Source organism: Mesoplodon bidens, assembly GCF_964165515.1.
Source record: "Mesoplodon bidens genome assembly, chromosome: 19".
Classification (NCBI taxonomy): domain Eukaryota; kingdom Metazoa; phylum Chordata; class Mammalia; order Artiodactyla; family Ziphiidae; genus Mesoplodon; species Mesoplodon bidens.
The window spans coordinates 49,318,112-49,346,026 of record NC_138179.1 but is presented as its reverse complement, the minus strand read 5'-3'; the positions used below and the strand labels follow the sequence as shown (position 1 = coordinate 49,346,026).

Genomic DNA, 27,915 nt, shown 5'->3' with positions numbered 1-27,915 from the left:
ATTAACATGCTTTTTGCTGTAGCAGGGGTCCTAGACCAGGCCCTGTGGTCTCTGGGGAGGGCTGGGGAGCATGCCCAGGTGTGGTGGCTGGGTAATTTGGGGCCAGTGTGGCCATTAAAGAATCACAGGGGGGCTTCCCTGGTGGCACAGTGGTTGAGAGTCTGCCTGCCGATGCAGGGGACACGAGTTCGTGCCCCGGTCCGGGAAGATCCCACGTGCCACGGAGCGGCTGGGCCCGTGAGCCATGGCTGCTGAGCCTGCGCGTCCGGAGCCTGTGCTCCGCAACAGGAGAGGCCACGACAGTGAGAGGCCCGCGTACCGAAAAAAAAAAAAAAAAAAAAAGAATCACAGGGGGCTGTGGGTGGCACTGGGCGTGGGGGTGGGGGGTGTGCTGGCTAATCTAATCACTCTTCCCAAGGAAACTCTCGTTCCAGCTAGACCTGCCAGGGGTTTTATTGGGTTTGTGGGAACCCGCAGATTTCAATCTCCAGACCCCACAGGGAAGGAACAAGTATTAAGCTAATTTTATTAAATGGCCACAGCTGGCAGTAGGGGGATGTAGGGGAGAGAAGACAGGATAAAGAAAGTCATTCAAGTCTGCCAGCCTTGACAAGGGTCCATACATGGGGCCTGACTGGGAGGGAGGCCACCCCTCCTTCCTGTCTCTCCAGCTGAGCCAGCAGGGGGAGGGGAGGCCAGATGGGACCCTTCCCTCAAGCAGAGCCTTGGGATTCTCCAAGAGGCTCACCCCATGGCTGCTGCCCAGGGCAGATGCTTGTAAATCCCATCAAGACTCTGCAGGGCAGCGCTGGAGTGGAAGCATTGGGCTGCCCCCAAGCCATCCTTCCTCCATTCTGCTTTGGAGATCCCAGGTCTTTATGAACTATGGCATGCTGGGTAAGAGCATGGTCTTTGGTTCAAATCCTGGCACCTGCCTCTTCCTGGCTCTGTGACCACGGCAATTACTTATCCTCTCTGAGCCTCAGTTTCCTCATCTGAAATGGATGAAACAACAGCAACCATGTTAAAGGGCATGGGAGCACTTCTTGCCAGTCCACTCCCACCCCACACACATTTCCATGAGATACTATTTATAAAGTTCCTATATGGGGCTTCCCTGGTGGTGCAGTGGTTAAGAATCCACCTGTCAATGCAGGGGACATGGGTTCGAGACCTGGTCCAGGAAGATCCTACATGCCGCGGAGCAACTAAGCCCGTGCACCACAACTACAGAGCCCGTGTGCCACAACTACTGAAGCCTGCGCGCCTAGAGGCCGTGCTCTGCAACAAGAGAAGCCACCGCAATGAGAAGCCCGTGCACTGTAACAAAGAGTAGCCCTGCTCGCCACAACTAGAGAAAGCCTGCGTGCAGCAACGAAGACCCAACGCAGCCAAAAATAAATTAAAAAAATAAAAAAGTTCCTATACGGTGTCAGACACAGAGTGGGTGCTCTCTAATTATTAGCTATTATGATTTAGGAACGCCCTAACTGTGCAACTGTCATGGTCCCAGTAATAGGAGGTGAGGGAGGCAGTGACAAGGCAAGGAGATTTAGTGTGTCTCCAGGGAGCAAGGGCTTCTTGGATTCAAGTGCAATCACAGAACTTGGGGACTGTGTCCTTTTTTTTTTTTTTTTTTGTGGTATGCGGGCCTCTCACTGTTGTGGCCTCTCCCGTTGCGGAGCACAGGCTCCGGACGCACAGGCTCAGCGGCCATGGCTCACGGGCCCAGCCGCTCCACGGCATGTGGGATCTTCCCGGACCGGGGCACGAACCCGAGTCCCCTGCATCGGCAGGCAGACTCTCAACCACTGCGCCACCAGGGAAGCCCCCTTTTTTTTTTAAAATAAATTTATTTATTTTATTTTATTTACTTTTGGCTGTGTTCGGTCTTCGTTGCTGTGAGTGGGCTTTCTCTAGTTGAAGCGTGCAGGGGCTACTGTTCGTTGAGGTGTGTGGCCTTCTTATTGCGGTGGCCTCTCCTATTGTGGTGGCCTCTCCTATTGTGGAGCATGGGCTCTAGCTGCGTGGGCTCAGTAGTTGTGGTTCACGGGCTCTAGAGTGCAGGCTCTGTAGTTGTGGCACACAGGCTTAGTTGCTATGCGGCATATCTTCCTGGACCAGGGCTCGAACCCGTGTCCCCTGCATTGGCAGGTGGATCCTTAACCACTGCATCACCAGGGAGGTCCCTGTGTCCTATTTTAAAAGCTATTTAACCTCTTTGGAAAAAGAATAAAATCTACTCATCCAACCTCCCAGGGCTCTTGGAAGACTCAAGTGAGATGACATATGTGAAAGCCTTTGACAAACTTTAAAGTGATGCATAAATAATAAAAGCTGTGTTTATTGAGCATATACATGATACCTCTTTAATCCTCAGTCAAGTGAGGTAGGTTAGGTCTCCTCACCTACATATTATAATGAGAAAACTGAGGCCCAGGGGTGAAGTGCTTGGGTCAGGGTCAACCAGCATTTAATGCAAAGCTTGTTCCTGTCACTGCTGTCACTAACCCAGAACCGAGTCAGAAAAGAGTGACACGGCCAGGATTCTACACCGTGGCACTGGGACCGGAACCTGGGTTTCCCAATTTAAAACTTGCTGTGCCTTTGGAATGCTGATGCCACTTTCAAGGTCGAAAAGATGGAGCTTTTCCACACTGGAAAATGATGATGTAACTGGGCTGCCTCCTATTCCAGCTGCCCAGGCCCACTTGGGCTGTGGTGGGCATTGGGCCCCTCGGCCCACCTCCTCCTGGAGCAGCTCTGGCTCTGGCGCCTGGCTCCCCACGGATCCATGAGAAGCTTTCAGCAGACCCCTTCCCAGCCTGGAGGAGGGCAGGGTTCATGGTACCCTCCTGCAACTCCTCTCCAGGGCACAGTCGGAAAGCCAGCGGGGTGGAAGTGTTTTATTATAGCTTTGGTCAGACGGGGCGCAGCCGGACCGGGCTGTAGCTGGGAAGCCATCCAGCCCCCAATACACCGCTCCCCCAGGCAGCGCCACCCCAGAGCGGGTGGGCAGCGCATCCGAGCACGGGGAGCGACCCCGCCGAGACCTCTCCCCCAGCTGGGGCGGGCTGGTGGGTCAGGTGGGCAAAAACAATCCTACTGTACAAATATACAGTGCGGGCCGGGGCGGGGGCGGTCGACACCGCCTCCCGGGGAACCGGGACGGGGCGCGCTGGACCCGGCTCTGCGGTGAGACGGCGGGAGGGCTAGCTGCGGCCCCGACAGTGGTGAGGGCAGGCCGGGGGCGTCATAGCTGGGAGAAGCCGGCGGCCGTGGCGGGCAGCGAGGGGGTGTGGGTAGCGGGACGGGTCATCCTCTGCCCCGCCAGGAGGGGACCTCCGGGGGGATAGGGGAGGGGTCGCGAGGAGCTCAATCGGAGTAGATGATGAAGCCGGAGAATGTGCTGTATTTGTTGCTGTTGCCGCCGTGCGCTTTGCCTCCGTCGAGCTTGATGAAGACCTCGTCGCCCGCGTCCAGGTGCAGGATCACGCTGTTGCTGGCGTAGTCGTAGTTCTGGTCTGCGTCCTGGGCAATGGCGCTGGCCCGCACCTGCGGGGTTGGTGGGGGCAGGAGAAGAGGGGTGTGTGTGAGAGGGTAAGGGAGGAGGAGGGAGAGAAGTGGGGTTGGGGAGGGAGGGGGACCGTCAGAGGTAAGGCAGCTACCTGTGGAAGCCCCCAAAGCCCCACCTCCAGCCCCATCAGGGCTCTCAGCCTGCTTTCCTCCCATCATCCCACCACTGCCCTGTCCAGTCATAACTGTGTGTTTTGGGAAGGGGTTACAGAGGAGCCTTGGATTTCTAGGGCAGGTGTAATCTGGGTCTGAATTGGCGGTCAAGGTGTAATCGGCCCCCTTAGCTCCCCTAAGTCTCACTGTCTGACTTCAACAATGTTTCCAGGATGCCCCAGCCTGGAACTCCCTCCTTGCAGAGAGGAATTCTCTGGACCCCCAAGGGATGGAGGGCCATCCCGTCTCTCACCATTGGTTCCTCTCTGCCTTATTGTGATAATGATGCCTTACATCTCAGCCACATCCACCTGTTCTTATGTCAGTGGATGGACAGGAGGGCGCCCCTTGGCCTTATAGGTTCGGGCCTGGATCAATGCCAGGCTACTAGTAAGCAACCACACTAGTACCAGGACCTGCTCTGTGGACGCCTTGTCTGAAGTCCATTCTGGAGTCTTTCACACCAGAGCAGTGAGATGGAAGGCCTGGTAATTACTTCCCTTCCCAAGGCTCATGTTGGGCCTGCATCCCGCCTCCAAGGAGCTGTAGCTATACCTGTGACTATTCCCCCACCCAAAGAGGACTTCTGGCTTCTCCTGTTATCACCCCACGGTGGTAGAAAGGAAGTGGATGGGAAGAAGGGAGCCAAGCCTTATATCCCTCTGTGATCCTCAGCCTGATCTGATATCTTTGTTGCTCCTTGTTTTGATGGAGGAGGGGCGGGACAGGCAGGACGATGGGGCAGGGGAGGGCCAGCCTTTGGATTTTTTTTTTTTAAATAAATTTATTTATTTATTTTTGACTGCATTGGGTCTTCATTGCTGCATGTGGGCTTCTCATTGTGGTGGCCTCTCCTGCTGCAAAGCACGGGCTCTAGGCACGTGGGCTTCAGTAGCTGTGGCACACGGGCTCAGTAGTTGTGGCGCACGGGCTTAGTTGCTCTGCGGCATGTGGGATCCTCCCGGACCAGGGCCCAAACCCACGTCCCCTGCATTGGCAGGCAGACTCCCAACCACTGCGCCACCAGGGAAGCCCCAGCCTTTGGATTTGAAGCCTGACACATCATTTAGGGGGCTCAGACTATAATCATAAGATATTGAGGATGTGGGGTGGTGGACAAATTCCCTCCCGTCATTCCTTTCCAACCGCTGAGGCCAGCACAAGTCCTGAGCCATCTGATCTGGGGCCTCTCCAGGATATTCTGGGTGGAGAATGGCAAGAGAGGAGCCATCTCCAAGTTCTGGCTTGTGTTGGGGGGAGGGTGCATTGAATGGGGTTCTCTCAGCCAGGCTCCTCAACAGCCCCTCTCCATCCTGCCCCTTCCCCGAAGGCAACTCCCCCAAGAGCTGACAGTCAGGGCTGGGCCAAGCCAAATTAGGGGAGGGGCCCATCCTCCCTCCTGGACGGAAGGCAGAACTGGAGATCAGCTGTGCCAAAGCTGCTGACTCAGCAGCAATGCCGCAGCAGGAGGACCCGACATATTTGCATGCAGTCAGTCTGCCATTGAAAGCCCAGATCCTTTCAGCCCCTTCTCGCCCCTGAAGCTCTTCTTCCCCAACCTGGGAGGGAATTGTTTGGGGCACTCAGTTGGGAAAACTCCTGGTCCAGCTAAAGGTGGTGGAAAATCAAATGAGGGAGAGATGCCGTCTGCCAAGGAGCTCAGTTTCTCCGTTTAGAAAATGGATGAGAAGATCCTGCCTCACCACTGCCACCAGTGTAGAAGCTTTTTGACAGTGAAGGAAAAAATGTTTAATCTCGATGGGGCTTTGAGCTACTAGGAAAGAGCTGAAAGCAAGCAGCCAACTCCTGTATTGTTCCCTGGGCCCTAATCCTGGTAGTATTTATTATTACACATGCATTTCATTATCTTTGCTAGTAAATTACTATTAATAACAATTATTTTTATTACCCAGATTAATTTAGCCTTAACTCATTAAGACAGTGTGCTTCTTTTTTTTTTTTTTTTTTTTTCTTTTTGCAGTACGCGGGCCTCTCACTGTTGTGGCCTCTCCCGTTGCAGAGCACAGGCTCCGGATGCGCAGGCCCAGCGGCCATGGCTCACGGGCCCAGCAGCTCCGCGGCATGTGGGATCCTCCCGGACCGGGGCACGAACCCGTATCCCTGCATCGGCAGGCGGACTCTCAACCACTGCGCCACCAGGGAGGCCCGACAGTGTGCTTCTTAATAGCCAACTCCATTAGAATACCGCCATCTGTCATCAGGAATCTCCTGGTGATATGACAGGCATCAGAACTGTTATGCTTATGTTTATTATTTATTCATCACCATGATTGTTGCTGTGATTATTCTAACTATCCACGGAGGCAGGGAGAATTAATGCTCTTCCATCCTTAGACAGTGGGGGATCCAGGAATGGAAGCCAGGGGTCCTGATTCTCTGCACAAGACTGGAAACAGTTGAGGCATCCAGCTCCTCCTGGGGGCCGAGGGGAAGTGTGGGGATTTGAGGTTGTCCTGGAAGCAGGAAAGCAAGTCTGGGGCTTGTCAGGAGGGGGCGCTATAGAAGCACCTCTCCAAGGGCTGCCAATAAAGGAAACTGAGGCAGTGGTCCGATTAGGGGCCTGGAGTGGGGGTGGGGTGGGGCAGAGAACCCAGGAAATGTGCCCCTACCCCCAGAGCAATGCTGGGGATGTGCAGGTATGGCTCCCACAGGCAGCCAGCCTGGTCCACAGGGGACTTGTGCTTTCATACCATTGCTGGGTCCCTACTATGCCATGCGCTGGTTCTGTGCTGTGAAAGGCATTAGAGGCCAGAGAGGACAGCAGGGGGCCCCTCTCCCCCCATCAGAGAGGCTGATCTCCAGTTAGGTCTTTATACCATGGTCCCCAATTTACACACCCCACCACTTCTCACCTCACTCAAACTCTGGTGTCCAAGCCCCTGCCCATCTGTAATACTTGCCTTCCCATAGGCCCTGGCCTGTCCCCACACAGCACCCTCTTCTCTAGCCCCATTTATCAATTTCACATCCTCGCCTGGCATGTGGGATCTCAGTTCCCCGACCAGGGACCAGGGATCGAACCAATGCCCTCTGCACTGGAAGCATGGAGTCTTAACCACTGGACTGCCAGGGAAGTCCCTGAACTGTGGGTCTTATAGGGAGCTGCAGGGGGCTCACCTCACCCAGGGCACCAGCCCCAACCTAGAATCCCTTCCTCAGGCTCCTCAGGTGCCCATGTCCTAATGACTCGGGCTTAGCGCCATCAGGCTGTGCAGTGGTGACTCAAAGCTACCCCTAGGTAGAGGGGCTGGTGGGCCTCACACAAGGACAGAGAGGGGGTCTCAACACCAGGCAGGAAGGTGGTGACGCCCCATCTCCCCATGTTGCCCAGGGAAGGGCCAGGGCCCCGATGCAGCTCTGCCTTCTGGAGGAAATTCTGGAAGCCTCTCTGCAAGGCAGGAAGCCAGGAAGGAAAAGCACAGAGCCCAGGGTCACCCCTGGACTTGAAGGCGTGGGAGGAGCAAGCTTCTCTCTTCTGGTCCCACCCATTGCCCAGCCCCATCATTGTTTTCTCCGCTCACTTGGATGTCCACCTCTGAGCCAGCCTTTCCCTACACTTGACCTTTTCATTTTCTCCCTAGTTGTGTCTCCTCACCTTGGGGACCCAGGTTCACCTTCCTCTCCCCCGAGCAGGTTGGTCTGAGCTGGGGCAGGCCCCACTGAATCACTCCCTCCAGCCGACACATCTGGGGACACAGGAGTGCCGGTGGTCTCCCTATCCTCCCCCCAGTCAATAATCGCTGGGCTGTGTTATTGTGTGTTAACTACCGTCTCCCCTGCACAGACCACGAGGTTCTGGAGGGCAAGCAGGCTGAACCTCTGGAACCCCAAACCTGGCTCCTAGTAGGGGCTCAAGACTAATATAAAGAATGACCAGTGAGATTAAAGGAGTCTCTTGGACAATCTGGAAGAAGTCACAAAGGATGTGGGGGAGGACCAGGGCCTATCACCCGACTGCTTGTCTTGGATTTTTTTATGTGTGTGGAGGAAATGGTCTGAGTAACTGTTGAAATGCTGGGTCTCTGAAACCCCTGGTTAAAGCCACCTCATTTCTTCTACCAGCCTGTGGTGCCACCTCCTTGTCAGGCTCTGTCGATGTCCTGCCCCGGGGGTAAAAAGAGGCTTTTGGGTCAGTTTCACCTCCCTGAGACTGCAGCAAGTGTCCTTGCTCCAAGCACACACCATCTTTGGGGCCTCCTCTTGTCTCATCTCTGGGGCCCTGCGGCACCCTCCTGAAGTAGCTCAGGGTCTAGGGCCCACTGGTGGCCTGGTGACCACCTCCCTATTCAGGCAAGCTGGGCCCCCAGCCCCCTGAAACCTCAACTTCATGCCAGCCCAAACTTTCTTTAGGAAAGGAAGAAATTCCATCAATGAAGGTGACATTGTTGCATCCCTTACCGGCGATTAATAAGGGGAATTGTGGGGCTGTCAGCAGAGATGGCCCTGACTGGATACTAGGGCCTCCCATTTGGTCAAGAACCAAGGACAAAGAGGAGAGACACAGGAAGCCTGATAGACACAAGTGGGAGAGAGACACCAAAGAAATAAAGAGGGGGGGTTAAACCCAGGCGTGAGGGACCAGAAACCCAGGGAGAGACAGATAGGACTGGTAGACACAGGGGAGAAGCCAGCACAAGAGATGGAGAGACAGGAGAAAGAGGCAGGGGAGAGGCAGAAACCAGAGACAGCAGGCATGGGAGAGAGGGCAGAGAGGGCGGGGGGAGACTTACAAGCACCTGGTAGGCTTTTTGCTGACTCTCAGGCCTGTCCTTTCCCCCACCCCTCAAGCCAGGGTCTGCCTCAGGGTAGTGCTGCAGTGGGAGGGGTTCCAGCAGGATCCTGGGTCTCAGTCGCAGGAGATTCCTTCCCAACTCCCATCAGCCTAGCTTTAGTTCTGTTTGGCACAGACACCTTCTTCCACAAGGATGCTCTGCTTGACTACCCCAGGGGCCCCAGGCCACCGTGGTCTGGGAGCACTGAGAAGGGAGGGGGAATCAAAGCGAAGGGAGCTGGGTAAAACTGTCACCCTGGGGCAGGGTTAGGTCAAGATTGGTCCCGGGGCAGCGGTTCCAAGGAGAGCAGGAGGCATTGCCGGTCCCAGGTACCAAAGACCTCGTGAGCTTGGTGCCTGCCACTCTGGTCTCTCCGATGGGGATAGGGAAGGAAGAGGATCCCCCGACACCCCAGGAATCAGGAGTTGCAGCTGGGAGGCAAAGACGAGGGGAGTTTCCACCTCTTTGCCCTGCCTCAGGAGGAAAAACTTTCCCCCCCACCACGACCGTCTTCTTGTGCGGTTAGCTCTGACACAGTGGGAAGGGGCCGCGCAGTCCCGGGTTTTGCAAAGGGTGTCAGATCGGCGCAGTGGTCCCTTCCTTAGGGCGGGGGATGTATTGCAGCTAAGGCTTTATGCGCTCGGCTCCCTTTGCCTTTGTGCGCAAAACATCTCCTACAGCTCGCCTTCTCCGCTTGCGCGCCTAGCGGTGCGCCCAGGCGCCCGTGGGCGCCGAAGCTGCCTTTCCCCAGAGCCCAGCCTGATCCGTCCCCTTATCGCCAGCTGGTACCAACCAGAATCCCAGCTCTCAGATGCTGTTTCCCAAGGGCCAAGCCCCCAAGGGCCAGTCCGCGCGCCCGGGAGCCCTGCGCTCTGATTATTAATTGGATTTATCTCCCTCATTTCCATGCCGCAGGTGCCCAGCGGCATTCGCCTTGGAGCTGGCGCCCAGGAACCGAGGAGTTAGGGGTGCCAGCCAGCCTGGACCATCCTCGCCTGTAATGCCTAAGCCGCTCCAGGGGCTCCATCTGCGCCCTTCCGTACCCTTCGGCCCCGGGTTCCCTGGATGCCCTGCCCCCAGGCCAGCCCCATGCCCCCGCCGGGCCCACCTGGCCGTTCTTGCAGAGGTCCGCCCACATACTGGTGCCGTCGCCGCCGCGCATGAGGACGTGGTAGGTGAAAAAGTAGGTGCCGGGAATGTTGCATGTAAACTTGCCGCTGGTCGCGTCGTAGTTGTTGCCTAGGTTGGTGACCACGTCGTCGAACTTGAGCACCTCGTAACCCTCGTGAGGGTTCTTGAGGCCGGCGTAGAAGGCCACGCGCGGCACCGTGGTATAGGTGGCCGTGCTGATGGCGCCGCTGCCCCCCGCGCCCGGCAGCCCGGGAGGGCCGGTCTTGCCCGGCTCACCCTTCTCCCCGGGTGGCCCCACAGGACCCGGAGGACCCGGGTCCCCAGGGGGCCCGGGAGGGCCCGGCTTGCCTGTGCGTCCCGGCTTCCCCTGGGGGCCCTGCACCAGCGTGGAGGGCGGGGGCGCGCCGCTCTGCTCGCTCAGGGCGTCGCCGCCGTCGGGCCGAGCGCCGGCGCCGGGGCCCCGCGCGGGGTAGGGGTCGCACACCATGCGGCAGGTGCCCAGCATCTCATAGTGGCCATCCGGGCCGCCCGAGCTCACCAGCACGGGGATGAGCACCACCAGCACCAGCAGCATCACCACGCCCGCGGCGGCTGCCAGGAGCGTCTTCCGGCCGGCGCGGAGCCTGGGGAGCGCCGGGCCGCCAGGCCGCGCCGTCGGGGCAATGGTGCCGGCGGGCGGGGGGCGCGGGCAGGGCGCCCGTGCTCAAGGGCGGTCCGGCGGGGCTGAGGGCATGGGGCCGGGCCCGGGGCGCCGCGCTGCGCTGGATGCGCTGCCGAGCCCAGCCGCCTGCTCCTGCCTCGCGCTTCCCTCCCGCGGCGCGGCAGAACTGAACGCGGCGGCCGCCGCCTCCTGCCTGATTCCTCCAGCCTCCCCGCGCTCGAGCCACCGCCCCCTCCGCCCTGTCCAGCCCCACCCGCTCAGCGCAGCTTTGCGCCCGTGAGGGGTGGGGCTGAGGGCTGGGCCGGCGCCTAATTGGGCCGCGGACGGTAGGGCTCCGCCCACCAAGGGGGGCGGGGCCGCGGGGCGGGGCCGCGGAGTAGAGGGCTGGAGCCGGGAGAGGAAAGGGGAGACTGACTGAGGGAGACAGAGCCTCGGAAATGGAGAGGGTGCTAGAGTCTCAGACATAGGAAAGGCTCGCATAGAGAAGGGAAGACTAGGGACGAAAAAGCGAATGGAAGAGAGGGTCATAGGGAGAGCTAGAGAGCGCCGAGGGGGATTGGGAGGGAGAGGACTCGAGGGTCGCTTACGAGGAAAGCCGAGAGAGACAGAGGGAGGCACGAGGGTCCACGGCCCGCAGGGGGCGGAGGCTGGGGTAGGGCACCCCGGTCTTCAGGGGACAAAGAGCGATTGAGAGGAGGAAGGAGCGGGGAGCAAGAAGGAAGGGCAAGGAAGAGGGTTATGAGCGGGGAGAAGAGGGGAAGGCAGGAGGATGGGGAGGGGGCCAGTCTGCCCTCAGGCCTCGCAGACAACCTGTCCGGGAGATGGGGGTGGTGGTGGGATGCCTGTCAGGGTGCCCAGCAGAATCCCGAGTGCTAACAGCTGCCGCTCCCTCCTCTCTTTTTGGCTCCTGGATGTTCCCGGGACCGCCTTTCCCCAGGAGGAGCAGGATCTTCTACCCACACCTCCTTACCTCTCCTTCCTGCCTGCGCTCCAGGCCAGGTCAGGCTGCTTTTTCCTGGGGATGGGGATGGGGCCGGGGGCTCCTCCATCTTACTCTGGTCACTTCCCTTCTCCCTGCTTTTAGGCAAGGCAGAAATCGGGGCCCTAAGAAAGTGGGCACCCCAGGTAATTTCTCCCTTCTGACAGTACAAACACATCCCTGGGTGGTGACCCCCTCTCCGAGGCTCCATGAGGAGGGTTGATCTCTCCCAGTCCCTCAGCTGTCCCCTCCTACCCAACCTCGAGCCTCCTGAGCTCCTAACTCTTTTCCCCATCAGGTTGTATAAGGCACTCCTCTTCCTCAAGTGCAGTAAAGTGCTTAGGCTGCCTAAACGAGAAGGCGTCTGCTTCCATCAAAATATTTGTCACGTTATTTGAGGCCCAGTTTGTGCTGCTCCACTGCTTCTCCTCACCCTCCTTTATCCAGCCTACCCGGGAGGGCTCTACATTCAGAGGCCACGAGCTGCTGCTAAAGGATGACCCTCCAGCCTTTCTCCTTTCTCCTGAGAGGACCCCTCCCAAAGCTGAGGTTGATTAACCCCACCTGAGCTGGGAGGAGGAAAAGAACAGGAGGATGGCGGGGGCGGGGGGTGGGGGCTGTGAGAGAGAACCTTTCAAGCACCGCCGAGCCCGTGTTAGAGTGATCCCCTCGCCAAGGAAGGAGCTAAAAATTCAACCAATAGCACTTATTCAGGGTTTTCTATGTGCCAGGCCCTGTGTTGACTGCTTTACAGACGCCATCACACCAGATCTCCACAGCAATCCAAAGAGGTAAAGCCCATCATTACTTTCATTTTACAGAGGGAGAACTGAGGCTCTGTGAAGTTAAGAGATTTGCCCAAAGTCACACAACTAATAAGCGATAGAGCCGGGATTCAAACCGCCAGCCTGGCTCCAAGCTCTTCTAACCGCCGCCCAGTTGGGTCTCTAGGTACCATTTACTTCCTAGAGGGAGGAAGGCGTTACGTGCAGGCGGAGGAGGACAGCTAGACCTCCCCAGGCTCGGGAAGAGTAGTCCCGACTCTCGGCTGTCAGTCCGGCCTCCCGTCCCCCACGGCGGTCTCCCCAGTATGACTCCCCCAAGAGCGACAGGGCTGGTGACCCGAGGGACAAGTGCGCGGTCGTCGGCGTATGATTTGTACAATCCCGCGCCCCCTAGTTCGCGCGCACACGGCTCTCTCCTCCGTTGTGCCGCTGGGGCTCGTCTGTCATCCGGAGTCCTTCCCGAATCCGCCGGGGAAACTGCGGCTGGTCGCCCGAGGCCGCGGAGGGGCGGGAGCACGCACGCCCGGCGCTCGCCGGGGCGTCCAGGGGCGCGCTCGGCGCTGCAAGGCGGCCCGCCCCCCGAGCCGAAAGAGCGCCCGTTCCCCTAGTGCGGTGTGGCGTCTCTGTCAGCCCAGCCGGATTTTCCCCGCTTCGCTGGAGTGGAAAATAACGGCTTCAAACTTTGCAGAGAGGAGCCGGTGCCAGCACTTTAATTAACAGCCATCTTGGCCTGTGAGCCTGGGCCACCGGCTCCGCGCCTCCCCCAGGCTCGCCGGCCCCGCCCAGGTCCCCGCGGGAGAGGGACCTCCGCCGCGGCGCTCTGAGCCCCTCTTCCCCGGGACAAGAGGGCCTGGCTGATTGGGGGGCCGGTACTGTCTAGGACGGGGGCGCGTCTCCCCAGCTTAATACCTGAGGACCTCCAACCCTCCTACCCCATCCACCCCAAGTTCTCTAAAGCCTGGCCGCTGATGATTCCGGGGTTAGAGACCTGCATGCCAGTCCCAGGTGGTGATTTTAGGCTACCGACTAACCAGCAGCGTCTCAGGTGTTCTCCTCTGGAAAAGGGGTTGTTATAAGCATTAAATGAGTAATAATGAAGGTAGCAAAGCGCTGGCCTCAGTATCTGACCCTTATTAGGCGCCAAGTAAAGGATGGCTAATATAATTATTTCACAGCAAGGCCCTTCCACCACCCCGGGGCATGGGATCTCCTCATCCTGCCTTTTTTTCCTACAAATTGCTGTGCTTGGCAATAGGAGAGGAGGACAATGGCCTATGCTTCCGGGTTCAGAGACAAGACTAGATGAATGAGAAAGGAACCCAGGAGTTCTGGCTCCCAGGCCTCTTCCTCAACCACCTGCCAAGCCCAGGGACCCAGGTTTTCAGAAAAGGAAAGAGGTGAGCCCAGGGAAGGGAGGGAGGGCAGTGCTATCTGTAGCTGCGGTACTGCCAGTGCTGGGGGCTGAAGGTCCAGCTTTGCCTTCCTTACTGTGAGTGAGAGCTCCCTCCCTCCTACAGTCCCCATCATTCCAGAGGTGAGGAGGGGGTACTGGGCATTGAGATGCTGTATGGTGGGTGCAAGAAAGTGGGTAAGTCTCTTCTTTGATGCATGGCTGACTTTAGGAAGCTGGGTGGCTGTTCTGTGGAATTTTGAGGTTCTTTGAATGAATGTGAGTGGGTGTGAATTGTAAAAGACTGTTTGCATTAGTGTGTGTCCGGGTTTGTGAGTGATGAAAAAGAGTGCAGTGCCCTGACTCATCGGCTGGCAAATCTGTGTTCATTTGTTCACTTGTTCACTCAGTAAACATTTACTGAAAGCACCGAGCTGGGCACTGTGAGGCCGTAGAGGTGGTGTGTCCAAAAATGATCAAGACCTAAGCAGTACCTCTAAGGAGCTCACTCTTTGGCAGGGGACACAGGCAGGAAGAAATGATAAGTGCTATGATAATTATGAATATTTTTTGAGTGCTTAGTAGTACAAGATCTTGCTCTAAGCACTTTGCATGGATTACCTCATTTAAATGTAATAACCTATTATCATGGATTTAAAAGTATTACATGGCTTATATAATTTCGTTTCAATAACCTCACCAGGTAGATACTATTATTTCCCCCATTTTATAGCTGAGGAAACTAAGGCTTGGGTAGAGGTTTGCACTAGGTATTATGAAGCACAGATGGAAAACTCCCTGCCCAGAGGACTCTAGGAAGACTCTACTGAGGGGAGGTATCATTTTTTCCCATCTATTTATGCATCCACTTATCCATCCTCCATCCATTCTATAAGCCCATATTAATTGATCACTTATTATCACAAGATACAGTGATGAGCGTGAAAAGTCTTCTGACCTTATGTAGTTACAGCGTATGGTAGAAACCTGGACAATTAAACAAGCAACTGCTATCCACCTTGACAAACTGCCTGGGAATATGTGGGATGCTATAGAAACACTCAGCAGTGTTGCCTAAATTCATCTGGAGGCAGGGAATCATGGGAAGCTTCCTGGAGGAGGTGATATTTTAGTTAAGCCCTGATTAAAGGATAGCAAGGTGAAGAGAATGGCTGCCAGAGATGGAGGAGAGAGGGAGGGAGGGAAGATTATTCCAGGCAAAGGGAGCAGCATGTGCTAAGGACAAGACTGCAGGGCCTCAGTGGGCTGTGGCAAGGAGTGTATAATTTATCCTAAGGGCAATGAGAAACTACAGAAGAGTGTTGAGTGAGCGATACCAGAATTTTTAAAATTAATTAATTAATTTTTAGCTGCGTTGGGTCTTCGTTGCTGCGCGTGGGCTTTCTCCAGTTGCGGCGAGCAGGGGCTACTATTCATTGCGGTGCGCGGGATTCTCATTGCGGTGGCTTCTCTTGTTGCAGAGCACGGGCTCTAGGTGCAGGGGCTCAGTAGCTGTGGCATGGGGGCTCAGTAGTTGTGGCACAAGGGCTTAGTTGCTCCTTGGAGTGTGGGATCTTCCCGGACCAGGGCTTGAACCCGTGTCCCCTGCATTTGCAGGCGGATTCTTAACGACTGTGCCACCAGGGAAGTCCAATAATCAGATTTGTTCAGATATCCTTTGGGCAGGAGGGATTAAAATAGAGTAAGAGTGTCATAGGGAGATTAGGTAGCAGGAGGTTGCAGTGGTCCAGGCGAGAGCTGATAGTGGCCGGATCTGGATGGGATGGGGGTGGGATGAGGAGCAGGAGACTTCCAGGTTTCTGGAAAGATCTTGAAATGTTTCTGAAATTAATGAAGGGTGGGTGAGTGTCTTTGCCATTACCTATGTACCAATATGTGCCAGACATTTTATATACTCTATTTCACTTAATACTCACTGGAAGTCTAAGGAATAATCATTGTCATCTTTACATTGGAGATGAGGATGCTGAGGCTCAGAGAGGTGAAGTAACTTGCCTGGGATCACACAGCTAGTAGGAGAGAGAGTCAGAATTAGAACTTGGGTCTGTTTGACCCTGGGTGGGGGCTCTTCACCACTCAGCCCAGCAGGTGCATACCTGGTAGATAAAGCAAAGCTATGTCCTTTAGAGAGAAAGAAAAGCTTGGGTTAAGGCTCAATTATATAAAAGGCATATTTTTGGTTTTTGGTTGAAGCCACTGGTCTATAGCCCTGTCTTGGGCAGGGTGGGGAGCTGGGCATCAAGAGGCAGAGACTGGCTCTCAAGGCTCAGTTAGGCCACCAACTTGCCACGTGTGTTGGGGAAGTCTCATCACATTTTAGGGCTTCCCATTTATTTCTGTGGGCTGGAGAATTGTCTAGGGCAGCTCGGAGAGCCTGTGATTCTGATGTGAAAGAAAACTCCTCATTGTCATCTGCTAAAATATTTAAAATCCCTTCATGACATTTTAACTCAGACACTTACAGATCCTCCATGGGAAAAGCCTCCATAATTGCAGCCCCTCTTTGGAGAAGGGGCATTTGGGAGAATGGAAGTAGTGTCGTGATTTGGGGCGGGGAAGCCAGGACACACCAGGCTGGGACTCAGGTTGGTGAGGAACCTCCTTCAGGAGCCCCTCCCCCAGCCCCATATCCTAGGAGGAGAGAGCGGGATGAAGGGGGCACAGCCCCAGTACCCAGGTCACAGGTAGGTTTTCCGATGCTCCTTCGCCAGAGAACTCTGGGCCTCAGGCCTGAGGGTTCCAGGGACCTGCCCAGCCCACAGGCAGCCCAGCCCAATCCAGCTCCAGAGAGGCAGCTCTGAAAAGGCCCCCGCTGTGGGAGGGGAGACCTAATCAGAGAGACCGCCTCCCCTCCGCCCAGCTTGCATCTCCCAGCTGTATAAGTAATGAGGTTCCACAGCCCCAGCAGGAACCAATATAATGGCCGGTGCACGGGGTCAGCCTGAGAGACAGATAGTGGGACGTGGGAGTGACAGGCAGTGCAAATGTGCTGAGCCTCCTGCAAAGGCAGCAGAGGGAGGGCCCGGCCTGGCCAGCACGGTCCCCGGGCTACCCACCCCCTCCCTCAGGCCTTGACTCTTCCAGACCCACCAGCACCCCAGCCCCAGCTCCCAGGCAAACTGGGGGAAGGCAGGGAGGAGGAGAAGTAGTGGGGAGAGGGCGGTGGAGGAGGGACCGGGCTGAAGTGGGGCATTGGTTTTCCTGGCTTCTGGGGAAGACACCCCAGGGTCTGAGGATGGGGGTGTAAGGGCGAAAGCCTCCTGATCCCCGGGATGACTGGGGAGGGCTTTTTCTTTGGAAGCCCTGTCTCTTCTAGGAAAAAACCTTCCCTTCCATTCTCACCCCAGGAGACCTAGATAGAACTTAGGGTCTGGAAATATCTTAGAGACCTCTCCTTTGACGGAGGGGGACACCGAGGCCCAGAGAGGGGACTTGGCTTGCCCAAGGTCAGAGGCCAATCTGGGGCAGAGCCAGATGGGACCCCCGGGGGCTCTTGTCAGGACCCCACTGGTGGGGGTCGGGGGCAAGAGGAAGAGGGGCTGATGGCTCATCCCTGTCCTGGGTGGTCCCTAAAGACCCTCTGAGGGTGTTCGTGGAGGGTTCGGCTCAGAGACTTCTGGCAGCTGGGTGTGAAGGCTGGAAGCCTGGCTGCAGCAGTATTCCCGGAGAGTCCAAATCAGCCAGGGGCGGGGGTGGCCCAGCCTCCCTTCCGAGTTCAGAGCGGTCTTTGAGCACCTCATCCATACATTTGAGGACAGGAGTGGATGAGAGGGGATCTCTGGGGTGGCACAGCCAGAAGAGCGGTGGAACGGAGCAGTGGGTGTTTAGTACATGTGAGTTACACAGACCCTGACCGTGCCAGCTCCATGGACGTGCAACTTGTTCACTGACAAAAGCCCTGCGCTCAGAAGGGACCTGCACTTGGTTTAATGCTTTGCTGTCACCATCCTGAAGTTCTTCACAATGTTTGAACCAAGGGACTCCACATTTTCATTTCGTACAGGTCTGTAAATTAGGTAGCTGGTCCTGCCCCTGAAACAGAGACATGGTTTGTTCTCAGAGGGGCTCCTCGGGCCCCTCCCTGCCCCAGTTTCACCCCTAGATGCCCCAAGTGGAGCGCAGCACAGAGCTGGGAGAAGCGGGCGTTCAATGAGCTTCTTGGCGGTCCCCACCCTCCAAAGGCTGACCCATTCGCTGACCCAACACTCACTCAATTGCCCATCACTGACCCAGGCCAGGATGTGTGGCAGGGCGATGCCCTGCCACAAGACTCCTGGTCCCAGCTGTCTCTTGGGAAGATGTGGCCCCTCTGCTTAGTCCCGCCCCCACCCCAGCTAGACCAGGAGAGGCTGGTGGAGGCGGGGAGGCTTAATTAGCACCCCCAGCCAGGCAGCAGGCGGTGGGCACAGAGCAGGCTGACTTTTCCCGCTATAGATCCAGCTCTCTGGGAGAGGCACTAGCCGGCTGGCTTAGGCTCTGGCTGGGCTATTTTAGGAACATTCTTAACTCTTCCTGCGCCACTGCCATAACTGGCCTTCTCTTCCAGAGCACGTGCCAGCTCCAGACTGTCTTTCTCCTGGTCCCTCCTTCCTGGCCCCTGCTCTTCCTCGCTGGTGGCTGAGAAGGACACAGTTTTCTTGGGGGTGGGGCCAGTTGCCTTTCGCTGAGGAGAGTGGCTGTCTCTGGCCTCTGAGCCCTGCACCTCCTCCCCCTCCCCCTCATCACAGCTCTGCCCTAAGGAGATTGGCCGTTTTCAGCATCATCCAGCTCCTTCTTCTCATCTTATGAAATTGGAGTAGTTAGGCTCCCCCACCCTAGTGAAAACAGCTGATCTGGGCCCCAGAGAGGAAGATGGGAAGCCACAGTCCTGGCCTCCACCCTCCGGCAGAGCAGCAGCCGCCACCGACCTGACTTCAATGCCGCATTAGGGCTGAGTTTCCAGCTGGGTGTTCCACGTAAGCAGCCGAGCGTATCATAGGGTTCCCTGTCCCTCTTTTTCTCCCACTCCAGTGTCTGGCGTCCTGGACAAACCTACACCAGGATGTAGGTATTACCTGGGCAAGGCCAAGGGGTATCCCACAGGGGGCCAGGAAGGTCCGGCATTTATAAATCTGAAATTCTAGCCAAGACAGGGGAAGAGAGCTCAGCTCACTTGGTGCTCAGAGTGTCCTATGTCCGTGCTGGGCCTGCCTGAGCTGGGAGACCCAGGACACCCAGGACTCTGGTGCCACCTGTCAGGCAAATGCCTTGTGGGACTAGCAGTTGGAAGTTGCCGCCAAGTCCTGCTGGGAAAACCTGCCCTGGAGATCCAGGCACATGGCCGATGAATCCATGTAAATGCCCAAGGGCCTGTGCTGGGCGCCAGGTAGGGTCGATCAATAATCGATAATCAATCTCTGCCTGAGAAGGGCTACTGTCTTGGGCTGGTTCGCCAGGGTGTCTGACCACCAGCCCGGGCCATGGTGTTGACGGACTGGGGCAAGGGAGCCCTCCCCACCCAACTCCCCCTTCCCCCGGTTCCCAAAGCCAGGCCAGCTCTGGAAGTGACTGGGCGGCCTGGGGATAGCGTGTGAGACCAGATGAAAATGCTTCAGCTCTCCTCAGGGGCTACTGAGGGGGCTCTTGCGATGGGGGTGCCTGAACCACAAGTCCTCCAGCCTCCAACTTAGAAAGATCCAGATGGATTTATCAAAGTGTCCTGGGGAAGATTTTGAGTGGAGAGAAAAAAATACCTTCCAGGGACTCGGGGAGAATCCTCTGTGTTTTTAAAAAAGTAAGACCCTTCCCCTTACCTCAAATTGAGAGACGTGAATAGGATGCAGGAGGCTGGCTGTACAGGGGACCCCCCCTCTCCATCGGGTAGGGGTGCAGGCTTCCTGAGGCTGAGGTCTGGAGGAGGAGATTTCTGGCTCCACAGTCCCTGAGGAAGACACAGGGGAGCACGGGCTAACCTGAGTCGAAACTAGGAGCTGAGCCCGGGGGTCCTGGTCGCCTGTCTCTCCATTGCAGCCCCCTTCCCCTCCCCCATGTTCCCTCCCCATCAGCTCCCAGGCTGGGAGCCCCAGCTGGTGGAGGATATCTTGCTCCTCAGCAGCTGGGATTTGTAAATATTTATAGGAACATGGAACAAATCAGTGGCTGACAGGCCCAAGGAGCGGGCAGGGGCCCTGCCTGGAGCTCAGCGGCTTCACCCCCCTTCCCCACCCCCTGACCTGATTTGAGGGAGCCCAGGATGGCAGAGATGGGGGTGATCAAGCAGGACGTGGTCCCGGCAGCCTCTACACTGAGAAACACCAGCTCAGAGGATGCATCTGTCCATCTGCCCCTGGGCTCTGCTTCCACACTCAGAGTCACTCCCATCCTGCCACCCTCACCCCCACCCACTCGTGCACTCACACACCCATCGCCACGCTGACTCCGCCCTCAACACATTCTTGCAACACTCGTGTACGTTCATTGTCACACATGCGTATGCACACACACTTTCTAACTCCTACATCCACGTTGATGCTCACTCTCACGCACACCTGCTCACACCTTTGCACACACACCACTTCACACTCACAAACCCACTGGAGCCCCAGATCCCAGTTACTCCTCACAGGTCTTAATCACAGGTCCTGGGAGAGAGCCTTCTGTTTTTTGCCTGAGGTGTGTGTGCGCACGCGCACGCTAGTGTGTGTGTGTGTGTGTGTGTGTGTGTGTGTGTAGCAGGAGGGAATAGGCCCTGAGGTCGGGGGACGAGGGAGAGGGAGGAGGTGTGGACCAAGAGCCCTTCAGAGCTGATAGCAGGCCCATAACTGAAGTAAGACAGAGGCAGGTCTTCCCTGGTGGCCAGTGCAGGGGACACGGGTTCGAGCCCTGGTCCGGGAAGATCCCACATGTCGCAGAGCAACTAAGCCCGGGCACCACAACTACTGAGCCCACGAGCCACAACTACTGAGCCCGTGTGTTGCAACTACTGAGCCTGCGTGCCACAACTACTGAAGCCCGGGCACCTAGAGCCCGTTCTTCGCAACAAGAGAAACCACTGCAATGAGAAACCCGCGTACCACGGCGAAGAGTAGCCCCTGCTCGATGCAACTAGAGAAAGCCCGCAGACAGCAACGAAAACCCAATGCAGCACCCCCCCCAAAATAAAATAGATAAAAATAAATTTAAAAAACAAAGAAAAAAAAGACAGAGGCAAAGGCAGGCCAAGGAAATGGAGACTGACAAGGGTCAAGGCAGATGGGGCAGGATCTAGGGACAGAGGGATCCCCCCTCCCCGCCATGAGAAGCTGTCACATTGTTGTTCCAGTGGCCTGTGAGACCAGCACCAACCCCCAGCTGGAGCCTCTCCCCCTCTGGATCTTGTCACTGTGGCTTTTCTTTGCTGCTTGGGCAGCCAGGAGTGGTGACAAGCAGGGAAGGCAGTGCCCAGGGCAGCGAGCTGTGCCACTCCAGCCTGGCTGCCAACTCACCCATCAGTGCCCATCTCATCACCCACAGGGACCCAGATGAGACCAGTGACCTGCCTGGCTGTCCTTATCTTGCAGGGCCAAAGTTGGGGGAGGGAGGCAATTGGATCTCCTTCTCCAAAAAGCAGGCAGTGAAACCAGACCTTGTCCAGGTCCCCGGACCCTGAAGCTGGGCTTGGGAAGCAGGGCCAACTCTCTGCTCCTGGGCACCCAGGCACCCAGCAGACTTGGACAGGAACCGGTGCCTGAGGCAGGGGCTTGAGGAGGAAGGTCACTAGGAGGAACGAAACATGTTTTTGGCATAAACTTTGTATTCCATTTGTTTTACCGCGCACAGAAAGATGTCCCCACGCCTGGTGCCCCTGTGTGCTGCGTTAAATAGTCATCCTTCTCGCCTTGGGTCTGTCTCAGGGTATTAGTTCTGGGGCATAAATTTATCAGCTTGTGCTCCGCAATCTGGGAGCAACCATTTCTATAAAATCAGAAAGGCAAACAAATAATAATAATGAAAAGCAGGGAAAGTTGTGCTGACTGAAGTTTTCCTGTTTTTTAATCGTCAGTGCAGCTTTCCACCAGGTTTTGACGTCCTGATTGATTCATGATTTCTCAGGTTCATTCACGTATCTGCTCAACAACAATTACTCACGTAGGTGCCAGGCCCTGTGCTGCGTCCTGGGAGCCAGTGCAAACGCCAGGCAAGGTTCTGGCCTGCACACTGTTTAGAATTGATCAAAGAAGATAAACAAATGCACGACAAAGCATGGTGCCCCCAGGAGGCCAGGGAGCAGTATTCAGGTGCCACACATGGGGACCCAGATGTCCTGGTTTTGCAGCTGAATGTTGTGAAAATGACACAGAATCCCTCTCTCATCCCAGGATCACATCTCCTTCTCACCCCTCTCCTGCCTCTGCAGTTCTGCTTTCCTGGGCAGCTAAACCCTCGAAGAATGGTGGGAAAAGCGTGAATGTGAGACTGAATCTCAGCTTGGACTCACACTGCCTGGGTGACCTCAGGCAAATAAGTCATCTCTCTGAGTCACAGTTTCCTTCTCTGTTAAGATGCAGTGACTGGGCTTCCCTGGTGGTGCAGTGGTTGAGAGTCCGCCTGCTGATGCAGGGGACATGGATTTGTGCCCCGGTCTGGGAAGATCCCACATGCCGCGGAGCGGCTGGGCCCGTGAGCCATGGCCACTGAGCCTGCGCGTCCGGAGCCTGTGCTCTGCAACGGGAGAGGCCACAACAGTGAGAGGCCCGCGTACCGCAAAAAAAAAAAAAGAAGCATTCTTGTGTGTGTGGTGGTTGTGGAATGGTGGTGGTGGAGGTGGTGATGGTGAACCTGGTGATGCAAGTGATGGTGGAGGTGATGATGGTATTTGTGGGGGTAGTGGTGACAGTGGTGGTCATGCAGGTGATGGTGGAAGTGATGGTATTAGTGGTGGTGGTGGTGATGGTGAAAGTGGTGATGGAAGTGATGGTGGTGATGGTGGAGGTGATGATGGTTTTGGTGGTATAGGTGGTGATAGTGGTGATAGGAGCTCATTTCAGAATCTTATGCTCAGATTTTAAGAGCTGGAAGAGAGCTCAGTTCCAGATGATCCATTGAGGGCCTACTATGTGCCAGGCCCTGTGGGGCTCACTTCATTTCCACAGCAACACACGAAGATTGCTGTTTCCTTTTATGGATAAGGACATTGAGGCCACAGAGAACAAGTGACCCGGCTGCCTTCTCACAGCTAGTAAGACATGGAGAGGTACTTAAGCCCTGGGTCCTTTGACTCCTAGCCCCATATTCCTTCTTCTGCCATCATGAAGCCACCCACATGTCACAGTAGGGAAAATGGAGACCCAGAGAGGTGGATTGATTTACCCAAGGTCATGCAGTAGTGAGAAGCAGAGCCTGGCTGTTTTCTCTGTACTTCTAGATCTCAGCTGGGGCTGAGGTCTTACTGAGGAGGATGGAAGGACCACCAGTGTATCCCCCCCCCCTCCGCAGCCCTGACAGAGGCACAGAGCACAGACCTCTTCAGGCCCCCGGGGGAGGTGCTGTATCTGCTGTCCTCCTGACCCTCGACACTGTCAATTTCAGTCTCCTTCTCCAGGCTCAGAGTGAGAGTGACAGACGCCCAGCTGCTGCCTGACCCATTACACTTGACACCCCTCCCCCAGATCTGACCGTGGGCCTCCTTTGGCCTGCACACCGTGCTACAGCCGCTCTGACTGGCGTCGAGCTGGAGGGCCAGGGAATGTCACCCTCAGCCCTCATCCCTGTTTGAGCTCTGAGGTGGTGAGCTCGGGGGTCTGGTCCTTGTCCTTTTCTGGTCCTGCACCTTAGTCCTTAGTCTCCTGCTCAAAAAAATGGGTAGCTCCATCTTGACCCCCAGGAGTTAGTGAAAAAGGGAAGAGGAGAGAAAGAATTGTGCCCAGGCTGTACATTGTCCACAGGCTTCCTCCCCCAGGAAGCCTGCCGGGACTCACCCCACGTAGCTCCGCTCTCTCTGATGCCCTCTGACCGTCCCTTCACTCTCAAAGCTATGTGTCTGACTCTGTCTGAGTCACGGTGATGCTGATGGTGGTGATGGTGGTGGTGGTTATGATGGAAGGGGCAGTGGAGGTGGTGGTGACAGTGGTGGTGATGATCAGAGTAAGGTAGGACCTCCTGGAGGGAAAGAGGTTGACTGGTCACTACCTTCGTCTACATCTTCCCCCACCTCTTTAGTAATAGCTACTATGTATTGAGTGTCATTCACAAAACAGATGCATGCTCAGTATTTTATACGAAATAATTCATTTAATTCTCCCAACAACCCTATGAGGCAGCTACTAATATTCTAGAGATGAGACAGCTGAGGCACAGTGAGGTTAAGCAACTTGCCCCAGGTCAACAGCTAGCAAATAGCAGAGCCTAGACTCCTCCCCAGCCCCCGCCAAAGGCTTGACTCCTGCCCTCAACTTCTGCCCCGGGAGAGCAGGGGAAGAGAGCTGGTGGGTAAGTATGTGTGTGTGTGTGTTTGGGACTTCAGGGGGCTCCGCTCTCTTGGGGTGTCCATGGCCAGCAGTGCCATTCTGACTACCTTCCTGCCTTCACCTCTCTCGGGAGCGCTGACAAGGGAGGTGAGGATGGTGGGTGTGTGGGAGGGGATAGGTTCTACCGGGTAGTGGTCACAGAATTTCTAGGGGGGTGAGGGACTCTGCCTGGCCCATGGCAGGCAGCTCACCCCAGCTTCTGGCTAGGGCTCCTGCCCTCGGGAGCTCCATCCTGCCGGGCTCGTTCCCTCCCAGGATCTCATTATATCCCTAAGAGAAACTGACAGCCTCAATATCTTACTTTGCAAATACAGTTTATTCCTTCAATAAAGCCGCCTGCGCAGGGGAATGTTTAAGACCCGCTCTCCCCCGAGAGCCTCATTTGAATTTCTAAAGTCTTTAGTCGGCCCTCCAGTGGGGCAGCTGGGTAATGAAAACGCAGCCGCTTACAGGGGATTCATTTCCTGTCTCGCCCTGTCTCCACCCGGATGGAGGAGCTGAACTGACCGAAAGAAGAACCCTGGCTACCTGGGTGCTGAGGGAGGGCGGAGGCAGGGAGGCCTTGGCATGGGCCTGAGCACCCAGGGACCCCTCCACAGGCTGTCTATGCTCAGGGACCCCTAGACAGCATCTCTTAGGCCATGGTGCTCCCCCAGAGGCGCAGCCCACCGATCCCTGGGGGTGAGGATGGCTCCCTGGCCCGACCCCTCTCTCTAGGGCAGCCCCTACCCCCCGGCCCCCATGGGAGTCTCTAATTAAAAGACCGGCACGCCCCTCAGGGACTCATTAGGCCCGCTGTGCAGAGAACATTTAATCATTGCTCAGAGCATCGATTGGAAAATCAATTTCTTTGTCTCTCCGAACGCGGCGCTGGAGAAGTGGGGGGAGCGCTGACCTCCTTCTGCTGCCATGTAAAGTGCTGCAGATTTAATCTGGGAACAGAAATCAATTAGCCACTTACGAGGTTGGCTTTAGTTACCAAGTCGGCAGGGCCCGCGCCACTGCTCAGCGGCTGACAGGAGCGAATCTCCTTACACCCCACCTGGCCGGGGCCACTCTGGAGCATCCCACCAGCTCTCCGGGGTCCCCTTCCCACGCTGGACACCTGTTGTCCAGACAGGCCCCCAGGAACCCCAAAGAAGTCCTGGGAAGGCTCCTGGAAGCCCGAGGTCACAGTCACAGCCTCCCAGGCTGACCCCTTCCCACTAACCCCGAACCCCTGTGCTCAGCTCTTCAGCCCTGAGAAGAGACATGGAGGCTCACCGGAGGCCTGTTCAAATCTCAGTTTTGCCTCCTGCCAGCTTCGGCGATGTCAGGGAAGTTGCTTGACCCTGATGAGTCTCAGTCACCCCACGAGCACCTTACTCATGAAATGGGAATAATAAGAGTACCTACCTACCTCACCAGAGGGGACGATCATTCTATGAGACCATCTGAAGCACTTACCAGCGTTGAAGGTCAGAGAGAGAACTTTGCACGCACACCCGCGGGGCAGCGTCCCTCTGGCCAGGCAGTCAGCAGGGTCAGAGAAGGGACAGTGTGAGTGTCGGGGTGGTGAGGGGTGTGTTGCCATGTCTCGCCTTCCCTCAGGACAGGGCAGGCGGGCTCAGGGCTGCCCTCACCCTCCCGTTTCCCCACCACCTTCTGGGGGCTCGACTCTGAGTCCCCACCGAGCCCACTCTCCCCCTCGTACCTATGCAGCCTCACCTGTGAGGATGCGCCCCTCTCGCCCCCGTGCCCACCCCACACATCTCCGGGGATACAAGTTTTCCAGCGATGTCTCACACACCCAGAGTTATACATTCCCAATTACACAGAGTTGTACAGTCTGCACCCCCCATCACACACAGTTTCACAGAGTTTCTCCCACAGTTTCCGTCACAGCATCCTCTCCCGCAGCTGCACACACCGCCCCGCCCCCCGCTGCTCGCACACATGTGTCATCTGCGGGCTCACCTGCAGGGCCCCCACCCTGCAGAGGTGCACACTGGCGGCACACGCGCTCACACGCGCACACACTTGTGCGCACACCCGTTCCGTAATAATATTAGACATGCCATTTCTTCTGTGTGACAGTTCCAGTGGAGATGCTCAGAGCTGTCACTTGGATGAAAAATAATGCATAATCCTCATCTTCCTTCCTTCCCTTCCCTTTCTTTCTTCCCTGTTTAACGAGCTCCTAAAAATATTCCTTGCTGTCTCGCCGAAGCTGTGGGCTAAGTGTGAGTCAAGCCTCCCTACCCCGTCCCCACTCCCCACCCCCGGCCCTTCCCTCAGCCCCCCTGAGTGGGCTGCAGGGCGAAGGGTCAAGACTAGTCTCAGGGCCTGGCCAAGCCAAGGTCAAGCAGAAGGGCTCTCACCCCACCGAGGCCTCCGCAAATCTGTGACTCCCGCCCCTCCCATCCTGGCTAGCCCACCTGAGCTGGGGAGAGAGAGGCAGGGGAGACAAGGGTGGGAGCAGGAAGAAAGACAGAAGCCACCCTCTGATACCTGACAACCCTCGGCAACCCCCTGCCCAGCTCGGGACCAATTTCACAGGAACCCTCACCATCATCTCTCCCACATCCGAGGGAGAGGCCTGCATGTAGCCGAGGTCCCTTCTCCACCTCCTAGCATACCTGCTTCAGTCTCCCTCCCAGAGCTCAGAGGAGAAAGGAGAAAGGGCCTCCCTGAACACCCAGCTGCTACCTGCACCTGAGCCGGCCCTGCTGGGAAAATTGCAATAGTCACAGCGTCCTCCAGTTCATCCTTCAAGCCCCAGACCAAAGTCACCTCCTCCCTGAAGCCCCCCTGATTCACACGGAAGGAGCTATTTGTTCGTTGTACATACTGTACATAATTTAATAATATTAAACACCATCACATGTTGTGCTCGGTGGGGACTTTGTCTCTCTGTGGGACTTTCTCTACTCTGTGTTTTCTTTCCTTATTTCCCTAGGTCACTCTCACTGCATCTAAGCCCCTTCAGGCTGGGAAGCGGGCTTGCCTGTTGGGATGGATGGATGGACGGATGGACAGATTTGAGGTGATGTAAAGGGAAGAGCTCAGGGGCCTGAATGCTCACCCGTTTTCTCTGAACATTCACCGTGACTTTGGAAGGGCAGAAGCCCTCTCTGAGCTTCAGTTTCTCTATCTGTAAAGTGGGAGAGCGGGGCTACGCGGTGTCTGAGGCCTCATGCGGCTCTGGCAATCCTCATTCTATGATTCTCCATAGTGTCAGATGGAATAATCCTGTCTACAGACTCTGAGGTCCCATCCTCCTGTGCGCGAGGGGACAGGGGGCTGTGATGGACAGGCAGGGGGCCCTTGGCACAGTTCTCTGGGCTTTATTTCCCACCTTTCCTCTGCCTCCCACTTCTTCCACACTGATTTCTTTGCTCCAGTCTTTTTAATTCCACTTCCACATCTTCCTTTCATTCTCTGTCCTTTTTTTTTCTTTTTTTTCTGCTTTTTCGGGGCCTGCATCCTACCCATTAGGAGCTCAGAGCTAGTGCCCTCCCCTCCCCTCTCCTCCCTTCCGTCTCACAGCCCCACCTGCTTCAGGAGCCCCCTCCCCATGAGCCTCCCCATCGTCCCAGCAGCTCCAGCCCCGAAAGGTTAAGCTAATAGCAGCTCCTTTCCCATCAGCTGCGCTTGTTTGCTCTACATAATTGCAGGAGGGGGGCACTGGGAGGGGGCCCAGGCGCTCTGAGTGGTAGCGGGTATGGGGGAGGGGGCTGCGCCGCTTTGTCCTTGCGGAGGGGGGCTGCAGGCAGGTGGCACTTGCAGAGACTGGATAGTGAGCTGAGTGGGAGTTGATCATACGGGGCAAGGATTGGGCAGAAGACCCTGCTGCCTGGAGAAGGGGGAATGGGGTCCAAAGAAGAGTGTCAGAGACCTTGCTGCTCCTGGGAGGGAAATAATAACAGTAACAAGAGCTATGAGTAACGTTTACCAAGCATG

At 56.3% G+C, this 27,915-nt stretch overlaps 1 protein-coding gene across 1 annotated transcript; it reads right to left on the bottom strand.

Moving 5' to 3' along the window:
* Nucleotides 1-2,328: 2,328 nt before the first annotated feature.
* C1QL1 (complement C1q like 1) lies at nt 2,329-10,463 on the bottom strand. Its single transcript, XM_081219354.1, has 2 exons — nt 9,631-10,463; nt 2,329-3,555 (listed from the first exon to the last, which is right to left on the bottom strand). The coding sequence occupies exons 1-2, from the start codon at nt 10,225-10,227 to the stop codon at nt 3,376-3,378; spliced, it is 777 nt and encodes a 258-aa protein (XP_081075480.1). The 5' UTR covers nt 10,228-10,463; the 3' UTR covers nt 2,329-3,375.
* Between the last annotated feature and the right edge of the window lie 17,452 nt (nt 10,464-27,915).